This window comes from Hyalella azteca, unplaced genomic scaffold (assembly GCF_000764305.2).
Source record: "Hyalella azteca isolate HAZT.00-mixed unplaced genomic scaffold, Hazt_2.0.2 contig16424, whole genome shotgun sequence".
In the NCBI taxonomy this organism is placed as follows: Eukaryota; Metazoa; Arthropoda; class Malacostraca; order Amphipoda; family Hyalellidae; genus Hyalella; species Hyalella azteca.
Window position 1 is genome coordinate 10,729 of NW_025946248.1, and position 10,677 is coordinate 21,405.

Here is a 10,677-nt window from a genome sequence, read left to right on the forward strand (position 1 = left end):
TCTGTCTGGCACATGACCTTCTGTCTGGCACATGACATTCTGTCTGGCACATGACCTTCTGTCTGGCACATGACCTCCTGTGTGACACATGACCTTCTGTCTGACACATGAACCCTCTGTCTGACACATGACCTTCTGTCTGGCACATGACCTTCTGTCTGACACATGACCTTCTGTCTGGCACATGACCTTCTGTCTGGCACATGAACCCTCTGTCTGGCACATGACCTTCTGTCTGGCACATGACCTTCTGTCTGGCACATGAACCCTCTGTCTGACACATGACCTTCTGTCTGGCACATGACCTTCTGTCTGGCACATGACCTCCTGTCTGGCACATGACCTCCTGTCTGTCACATGACCTTCTGTCTGGCACATGACCTCCAGTCACTCAACATTTATACAGACCAATTATTTTCGTCATTTTAATAATTACCACATAAAATGAACATTCCCTATACAATTGCCAAATTAACCACTTATGTAATCTCAGGTAACAATTCGATTTTATTTATTTTTTTTCCAGAAACTCTGCCATGCGCATCAATGCTTCGTCTCTCAACAACTAATGGTTTTATCTATGAAATAAAATACTCATTAGAAAGTGTATAAAATCAATTCCATAGTTCACGTCGTTCTATTGCTTCTCCCTCATTGTACATAGAATGTTTACACGGCAAAGTCTAGTGTAACATCATGACTTGTGTTACCCTGTAGTGAAAAAAATAATTGAATATGACAATATTGAAAGTAGTTTATAGATACTGCGCAAAATATATATTTAATCATTAATTACTACACGAATCGAATATAAAACTTAAATCAAATATTTAAAAAGCGTATCATATTACGTAATTTGATCTAATTTATTCAAGTTCAATGAGTTATCTGACATTAAAAGTAGGACTTACTTGGCAGCGAAGGTACCGGCGCCAGAATGGATGGCTGCTCGGTGATGCTGTCCCAGTCCGAGCCTGAGCTCTCGCCGCGCTTATGCGGCATTGTAACATCTAAGATACACAATTATTGTGAGAGTTGCACCTCAATTATCTATGGAAATAATACTGAGACCCTGATATTTCAACTCTATCAATAGAAAGTCAGTCCGATCAGGGCTGAATACTGGTAGGGACGCATCGTAATCATTCTCTATCAGATAACGAATTCAAGAGAACAATTTAGTTTGAAACTCGGCAGAATTCAGATTTGTTCATCTATCACTGGATCTAATATTTACATATAAACTTCTATTTATCTTAAATTTTAGCATAATTAATATGTGCTTGTTATTCACACATGTTCCTGACTCACGAACAATTTACGTAGCTAAATCTAGCATTTAGCTACGAATGTCGCCAACGCTGACATGCAACCTCTTGCGAAAAGCGAGCGTGTGTGTCTGGCGTTGCCATGACGACCCATTTATAAACAATGACACCACTGAAGGAAACGCTCTTCAATTTCCTAAACGCAGGAAAGTTTAGAAAAACACTTCAGAAACTACGGTGTTGATGGACAAATTTGAGTCTCGTATTTTAAGATTTAGAATCTTCATGAACGCATGGCTTTTAGCCATGTTATAGATAAAACATCAGAACATAGACAAAGTATTAGGAGAATATTTCTTATAAGAATCGTTCTTTCATTTGATAAGTAATTTTCCAATTTAGACTTTTTCCTATCAAGGCAAACTTCTGTGATGAACGATTTATGTTTATGTACATAAATCCATTATTGTTACATAAATGGTCTACTTCAAAAACATGTTTGGTTTAAATAAATGAAAGACGTGCATTTTTTGGTTTTGAAATTTTTAAAATGGGTATTACTCATTATTTTCCTATGCGTATTTTTATTAGAGCCATTTTCCTGGAGATTGCCGAGGGAATTCGTCGATTTCAATTATCAGCGAGTAGAACACTTCTTCAGATGACGTTGATAGATCGAAAGGCATGTATCAGGAAGTATTTTTCGTTTATTAACATTAATGCAACGAACATCAAACATTCATTTCCATGTTACAAGAAGCATCAAATTTTGAAAGAAATTTTGGTGGAAATAAGTACATGACATACGTAAACAGGATACAGCAGTACAATTTTGAACAGAAGTTGTAGGAAACATTGAATACAGAAACTTATGTAGAAAAATAAGTACACGGTGCGCATAAATATGATACAACTCAAATTTGGTACCGTGAAAATAACTCCGAAACAATCTCAAAGTTCAGAAAATCCGGTAGATATGAGATCAATAGCTGGAGTCAAATCCGTAGAGATGAGGGCTTCAGCTATCGTCGGTGGGATGGTGTCTTGTCACAGCAAGATGACGATGTTCTTGGGTTTCTCCAGCACAGTGGGCGTGACGGTCTCGTTGAGTTTGATGATGTCAGGGATGTCACGGGGCCTATTGAACTCATCGCGGATTTTGAGATGAAGTTGCTCGATTTTAATGCTCTGAGACCTTGTCTGGTTGTGAGATTCTCTCAGGTGGCAGGGCAAACGGCTGCTCAATGTCATTTATCCTCAATGCTTCCTATAACTTTAAATTAAATTTTGTTACATTCGAAGCGTCGTTAATAAATGCTGAAGCATACTTACATCGTTACGAGTGACGATGCTGAGGCATACTTGATTAAGGCAGGTTGATCTTGACGATGCTGGCGTAAGCAAAGAGAATTCCATGTCGATGTTGGCACAAACTCATGATATGTCACGCCAATGCTGACGCGAGCTTAGTCGCGCAACGATGGTGGCGCGAGCGTAGTACATCGCGCAACGATGGTGGCGCGAGCGTAGTACATCGCGCAACGATGGTGGCGCGAGCGTAGTACATCGCGCAACGATGCTGGCGCGAGCTTAGCGCATCGCGTGACGATGCAACGAATGGTATTTTAAACATCCAAGCATGAGCCGGTATATAATGCTCGTTGGAAGATGATGGGCAAGTACGAATATGAAATTGAAAAAAAAACTATCGTCGGTGGGATGGTGTCTTGTCACAGCAAGATGACGATGTTCTTGGGTTTCTCCAGCACAGTGGGCGTGACGGTCTCGTTGAGTTTGATGATGTCAGGGATGTCACGGGGCCTATTGAACTCATCGCGGATTTTGAGATGAAGTTGCTCGATTTTAATGCTCTGAGACCTTGTCTGGTTGTGAGATTCTCTCAGGTGGCAGGGCAAACGGCTGCTCAATGTCATTTATCCTCAATGCTTCCTATAACTTTAAATTAAATTTTGTTACATTCGAAGCGTCGTTAATAAATGCTGAAGCATACATACGTCGTTACGAGTGACGATGCTGAGGCATACTTGATTAAGGCAGGTTGATCTTGACGATGCTGGCGTAAGCAAAGAGAATTCCATGTCGATGTTGGCACAAACTCATGATATGTCACGCCAATGCTGACGCGAGCTTAGTCGCGCAACGATGGTGGCGCGAGCGTAGTACATCGCGCAACGATGGTGGCGCGAGCGTAGTACATCGCGCAACGATGGTGGCGCGAGCGTAGTACATCGCGCAACGATGCTGGCGCGAGCTTAGCGCATCGCGTGACGATGCAACGAATGGTATTTTAAACATCCAAGCATGAGCCGGTATATAATGCTCGTTGGAAGATGATGGGCAAGTACGAATATGAAATTGAAAAAAAACATATATATGTATGAGGGGATACATATTTCGTGATATTTTTTGTCTGTATGAGTACCTGTTCAACCATACGTTCTATCAATGATGATCTTGTGTTTAGATTAGTAACTAGTTAATGGTTGACTACATTTATTTTATGACTGAAATATTGAATCTCATTTAAGTGTGATATTATTTCTAAACTCGAGGATTTCATATATGTATGACTAAGTAATGCGTAGACCTATTTTTATTGTAGACCTATTCACTGTAACAAGGAATCTCCTTTTCTGTGATATTATCTATCGGTAGTGTTAAGTTACCGTCGTCTGCTAAGCGCCACTCGTCGTCTGCTAGCCCCGACAACGTTTAGACTAATTTCTATCATTCTATGATATGTTAATTGTAAATTATTACTTGACCTATGATTTATTCGCTTTAATGTGCGATTATTTTGTCAAACAACTTTGTTTTTATTGTGATAATTGTTGTGATTTACTGTTGTACGTAAATAAGTGCTATCAATCTACGATCCCATCGTTAAGGTAAGATGACTACGTCGCCATCTTGCGTGAGGGGACGCAATCTCGACATCTTACTGATCTTAGAGGTAGATGTTCTATAAGAAGTCGATTATAACTTGTAGTCATGTTCTAAGAAGGTTAAACTATTTATTACTGCGATTTTATCATGTGATAGTACTTCTCATTGCATTTGATAACGCTTTTAGTCAATGTCCTGTTGTCTAGATTATCTTGAGTTAGTTATCTTCGAGAGTTATTCTATCTTATATCTACTTGCAATTATCTTTATGTGACCAATGGATTATACTATGATTATATTTTATTGTAATATTCTATATTATCTATTTTTTGCATATAAACGATTTTATTAGCCCATTTTTTTGTACATTGTAAACGGGGTGTTGATGTAAGTTCATCTTAGTTGAGTTACCCCTCGCTGATGAACCTTGTGTGCTCAGTATGACTGGGTGGGTTTCCGAATATTTCAACTCAAAACTGAAGAAGTAAAGCTAAGTTTCCAAAAGAAAATTCCATCGTAGTTCTGGATATATCTTTTAAAGGGATCGACTAGCCGCCTGCTTACGGCGTAGATGGAGTTCCTGACTAGTCCTAGCTGTTTGCAGCGTTTTGGGCGGTTAATAACCGTACCATTCGCACCCTCGAGTCGTAAAGGCTTATAACCTCATTTTCCCCTATTTTATACTTGGCTAGAGAAATAAAGGAATTAAGAAGAACAAATGATAAAAATGTTCGAGTTTTATTTAAAAATCAACAAAATCTTCCTGAAAGTTGAAGATTGATCAACAAGGAAAGGTAGTAAGAAGAAAAACAAACAAACTATAACAAATTGGAATAAAATCATTTACACTTTCGATAAACTTTGACAGAATTAAAATTAACTTGGCATACGCTATGAAATCATTACGAAAAAACTGCAAATATACGTTCGAAAGTACAAGAGTAAAGTAAATATATGAATATGTATATAGAGGGAATTCGTCAGGGTTGCTCATTAATGATCAGTTCACCGGAGCAGCTCTTCCATTTTATTAGCAAGAGCGTCGAATAGCTGACATGTTACACTAAGGAGAATTATTCCGCTCAAAAAAGTTTCATTTTTAAGAATGTTCATGTCTCATAGGAGATCACTCGTTATAATCTAAAACTATATAATCTTTCGGCGTGGAGGGTCTTTCATTCCTTACTTCCTTAAACGAGATCTTAACTACAGTTACACGCTTGATTGACTAAATAGCAAGCGTCTATAACTTGTGCCGTAATGACAAATAATCCTGCCAGCTTCGATTACCTATTAGTTTAAATTTATACAAATAATAATTTATCAATGTCTAATGAAGTTTTAGACGATCTTCTATATTTCTTCCATAGATAGCTAAGTTTGTAAGCGATTGTAACATTAGCAATCCATTAAACCATTCCATATTCTCGTGCACTTTACACGGTTCTGTCAGCTCCAATTTCATCGATGATAGGTGTTGAATTGGCTGTGGCTGAGGGAGCGGGATTTGTGGTGAGCCGTCCCAGAGTTCGCCGCGCCTCCTTCGGGATGCGCGTACGTCACGACGGGGCGGTAGCCTTTCTCATCCGCGGTGTAGCTCACGATCTGCACGCGCCCGTCCGGCAAATGAACGCGATACTCTCCAGACACCTGCACAGGATTTAATTAATGAACTTGATACTCACTGGAAACCAAAACAACATTATAGCAATCAACGCTATACGCGCCTGACAACTGCACAAAATTAAATCAAATGAACGTGATACCGGCAAGACACGTGCAAAGGACACTTCACCACTTTTACATGCCTTGATATTAGGCACCTGATGTGTATTTGATGTTTACCGCGCTATATCTTTGTGCTAAAATCATCAATGTTAAGTAAGTAAAGTCTTACCGTTTTGCCATGTCTTTGCTCCTTATGCTGAAACCGAGTGCCGTGATATTTCGATTTGACGCCGTACCCAAAACGGTACGAATAAGGTCCCTGTGACGAAATATATGTTATATAAGCATCCAAAAATTCATGGCTGTGATTGAGTGTACTGAATATAGTACTTAAATATGCTAAAAATAAATACTTTATACCAAGACCTGTGAACTTAGGCGAATCTCTGGGTAAAGCTGTTTGGTTTTATAAAATAATTCCGAAGAACTGGGCATTATATTAATATTATGAAACTAAACGGAATGTATAAAAGAGTGCTCAGTGCTCGTTTTCAACCAATTCCTTATATTTAGTTTTTACAAAATGGGAAGTGTTTTAATTGAGTTCACTATCCATTGCGAGGTCGTTAAATAAGACGCTTCATGATATTCAGTTGGAAAATTTAGCTGGATGGGAAAAACTGTTGCAATACACAAGGGTTAGCTCCACGACGAGGTTTATAAATTAAGCCCAAGTCTCCAGCGGAAACCTTTGACTGAAACTCGAAATTTTCTAACCTTATATGAGGTGTGATGCTCCGTGGCTGGTTCATGTGATCCTTTTGGGCTGTAGTTTTGAGATTGTGGTTCATATGTGAAACTGGACGAAGATTTCGGCAAAACCTGGGGCTGATACACGGACGGCTCAACATAACTAGAAGTGATAAGTTTGACTGGTTTATGCGTATAGCTGTCGGCATAAACCGTTGAATGGTGAACTTGTCCCGTGTTCGGAAATGAGCTTGAGAAATGTTTCGCTTTGTATGGGGCTCCAAAATCGATGAAAGGTCGGTTCACGAAGTCAGAAATGCCTGACAGCTGAGACGGGTCAGCGAAGAAGCCATTGGTGCCCGATGGTTGTTCGAACTGATCAACAGCGCGCCCTAAAAGACTTGCATCAAAATAAGCATCGCCATTCTGTTCGTCGTCTACTAAACGCTTTGTTACGCTTCTACCTCTTGTTGAATAGTGAATAGGAATTGAACGGTTTTTAATTTCAATGCTACCCTCACGAGAGGGAGGTTCATAATATTGATCGAGAGCAATGTCATTTTTATGACTGTCGTTGTTGGATTCTTGACGTTGTGCTTCTATTATTTCAGCAATATTATTGAAGTGTCGTTTTCTTTTTCCTTCCGTTCGGTTCCGTTTTCTGTTTCTTCTCCGATTAAGATGCCGATTGCCTGAAGACATTCTAGGAAAAGTACTTAAAGTTCTTCGACGTCGATACGGCAAACTTTGGGCAACCAAAGGAACTGCTGTACTAGTCAAGTCTTCAATCGGGGAGGTTAGGGAGAGGACATTGTGAACAAACTCTTTTGGCGCCTGTAGGTGATCCCTGGGTTCGTGAAGAATATTCCATTGTTCGTTATTAATATATTTGGATTGGTCATTCAAGGCAAATAATGCACCAGCGGCTTTATCGTGGGATAAGGATGTGACATTAAAGCTTGACCTCTGGTAATGTGAATGTGGCGCCGATGCAGTGCCAGATACCAAACGTGAGCTTCTGATACGCTCATCTACTGAGGGTCTAACAAAAGCTTGTTCGTTCGGGTATTTGGGATCTATAAATCGGAGGCTACCTCTGCTTCTCCGAATTTTGGCATCACCCCATGGCAAGTATGTGTTTGGTCGAACACCGTCATCAGATACCGATCGCGATCTGAAGGATCTTGAATTCTTATCCGCTTCGTTCATAAATGTGTGTTCAAACCTGACACGATGAAAGCTGTCGAGCCAATCAGGATGCGTAGTGTTCACAAAATGGTCATCTTTATACGTGCAGCTACCGTAGCAGGTACTCGGGAGACGCAAAGCGTTATTTCCTTCCTGTACACGAGCTTTGTAGAAAGGCGAAGAAGCGGGAAAACTTATATCGTCAGTGCGAGGTGCGGGCTCGTCTTCTGCAGACGTGGCGAGTGACGACCTCTCGTCCGCTGAATGACCAACCATCGATGAAAATTGAGGATGGATTGAGCCGAACAATTTTTGAAGGCGAGGTCTGGCAGGAAATAACAATTTGTGTTGGCCACTGACTGAAGTGGACGACATCAACGAAGCCACCACGAGAAGCCATTTTGCCGCGCACTGTAATGTCAAAACGAAATGATAACATTAGAATATAGGTTATCTAACTTATATTAGTGTCATCTGCGCTTTCCCAATTGAATTAGACACGAGGTCGACTCATGCAACAGGGATTGAAAATAAAATGATAGATCTCTAAAGTGGCTCTAGAAACGAATGCAACATTCCCCTCATATGTTGACGAGCACTGAACAGGCAATTGATTGTTATTCATAAATTATAAATTATTCAAATTTATTGATATATTTATCCATGTTATTTTGTTTCATACTTTATGTAGCGCGTGAGATATTTGAATGCATTGTGTCTGAGAGCGTTTGAGTGGTTAAGACGCTCCTGTCGGCCGAGATTCTAATTGAGTTCGAATAACGCGAAAAGACTAATATTTTTTAGTATGTGCGCGAGGAATTGTAGGAATGACGCTTGTACTGGCTATTGCGGGTATTTGTTACAGGTAAAAGTCCCGCTTGCAAGCACACACCGCTAATTAAAGCTACGAATGGTAATGAATGACTCTGCCAGCGTGCTCCTTCCGTTACCGAAAACACAACAAGGAAGTGATTAGTGACTTGACACTGCGGGCTATAGTAAATGAACTTGCATCCATTTATGTTATATTAGACAGAAAACACAAGCAATGAGTGACGAAAAATAATTGCCTGTGCATATTATTGATTGCTATAGGTGATGTTAATTTCGTTAGAACAATTGATATTCAATTTCAGAATTTGATCATGCATGTAACAAAAATTTAGGAGAGATTTTCGAACATACAATTACAATTTTGAAAGTACAGAAAACCTGAGTATGAAACTTCCTAGAGTGTATCTATTACATCATAAAATATTGACCATCACACCTGACCCTGATCATATTATTATTGCCATCATGCAACAATATGTCCAGATCATGGTTACCAATACAGGTTTCGACCACCTTTCCACAGCATCACAAAAAAATAGAACATGACTTATATGCTATTTATTCCATATATGAGATTGATATATTCGATTCTCATGTATATGACTAATTTATTCCAGAGTATGACCATAATAATAGCTAGACAATGACCACGATACAACAAATGGCATTGCTACATTTTTCAGGCTTGATCATAAATGGCTATTCAACATAGCAGCAGCATCATATTTTTTCTTGGGCAATTTGAGCATGCGAATGTCACTCAAAATTTTTTTAGGTGTCATTACTATTCTTAACATGCAAGTAGTGCTATAAAATCATTCATGAACATTTCGAATTAATGTGGATTTTCATTAATTTTTCAACAACTGATCCAAATTCTTGCGTATGGAACTTATCAGTTTTGTGCTTCTTTGATTTTCGATAACATACAATTGTATAATGTACCTGTACTCTCTTTAATACGCTTTTAACGAACACCGGAGTTGGATACCGGAACACTGATTTCGATAAACAAACAGTATTTTGAACTGATTACTGTTTCGGAAGATGCATTTTTCTAAATTATGTTACTCACCAAGGAATCCATTCGTGCCCGCGACAAAACCTTCCTCGTAACGCCGTTGACGAGGAACTAAAAACGAAAACTAGCAAGAAGCCATAGCCTGCCTTCGCTTTTGCCTGTTAATTACGTTAGAGGTAACGTCAGCTGTGTCCGAATGCTGCTCACCAGCCATTCTCTATATGCACTTCTTCTGACGCAACCTCTTCGCTTTCGTTCAGTAAACTCAACCTGTGCACTGAAGCTCTTATCGACAAAAGTTGAATGCCAAGATTGGCCAGATTTGAGCGAAAATTCAAGCAGGGAATGAATGATTTTTTACAGTGATTTTGTAGGATTTTTTATTCAGGATAATGAATACCGCTGCATTGAAGATCCCTTAGTTATTCATTTAAGTAAGGTGTACTTAATGCAAGCGAAAAGTAAAAGGAGAAGGTTTTTATAATTAAGTAGTTATAGCAAGAAATGCAATTAAATCGCAATAATTAGGTTACCTTTTCAAACTGCCTGACTGAATTGAAATATGATAAATGGACAGCCTAAAGGATAGTTTAACTAGCTGCACATCATGCGAGAGACAACGGAAAATATGAACTGTAACTCTGAACTCTCAGCTCAAGAGCTGAGTACAGGGACGTGCGAAATATAAATTAACGCATTCTGTTGCCTATCTCTCGCGGAAGAATTCGCTACCTGTTTTACTTTAAACGGTAGCAATGGGATTGAGCTTGAAAAGACATATTTGCATTAACACTGAGCTCAATACGTCTGTAATACTCAATACAGAAAAACTCAATCTGTCTGTAATAAGGTTTGTATAATCCAATACCATTTGATTTCGCGCGTGAATGTACGATGGATGTCATTTGCTTAGTTAGTTTAATACTCCTGCTATATACTCGAAAATTAATGCATTTTACAGAATTTTTAATTTTTGTTAATCGATTCACTTAATGAGTTGTTTTTTGCTGATTATAGCTGTTGACTAGGCACATATAATTT

The 10,677-nt window shown here is 39.0% G+C and overlaps 2 protein-coding genes across 2 annotated transcripts in view; both read right to left on the reverse strand.

Annotated features, from left to right (window-relative positions):
* Positions 1–1,349, reverse strand: part of LOC108664507 — a gene marked incomplete in the record, with an annotated part of 5,943 nt that extends 4,594 nt beyond the window's left edge. Inside the window, 1 exon segment of the mRNA XM_047884893.1 lies at positions 912–1,349. Coding sequence (XP_047740849.1) covers positions 912–1,002 — 91 coding nt within the window.
* Positions 1,350–4,940: 3,591 nt separating this feature from the next.
* LOC108664508 lies at positions 4,941–9,729 on the reverse strand. Its single transcript, XM_018151103.2, has 4 exons — positions 9,691–9,729; positions 6,621–8,192; positions 6,073–6,162; positions 4,941–5,825 (listed from the first exon to the last, which is right to left on the reverse strand). Exons 1-4 carry the CDS (start codon positions 9,700–9,702, stop codon positions 5,637–5,639), a joined length of 1,863 nt encoding a protein of 620 aa, XP_018006592.1. The 5' UTR covers positions 9,703–9,729; the 3' UTR covers positions 4,941–5,636.
* Between the last annotated feature and the right edge of the window lie 948 nt (positions 9,730–10,677).

Coding starts and splice junctions, on each gene's coding strand:
- LOC108664508 (XM_018151103.2), bottom strand. Junction 6,163..6,620: donor AGCATCACACCTCATATAAG/GTTAGAAAATTT, acceptor ATTTCGTCACAG/GGACCTTATTCGTACCGTTT. Junction 5,826..6,072: donor AGCAAAGACATGGCAAAACG/GTAAGACTTTAC, acceptor AATCCTGTGCAG/GTGTCTGGAGAGTATCGCGT.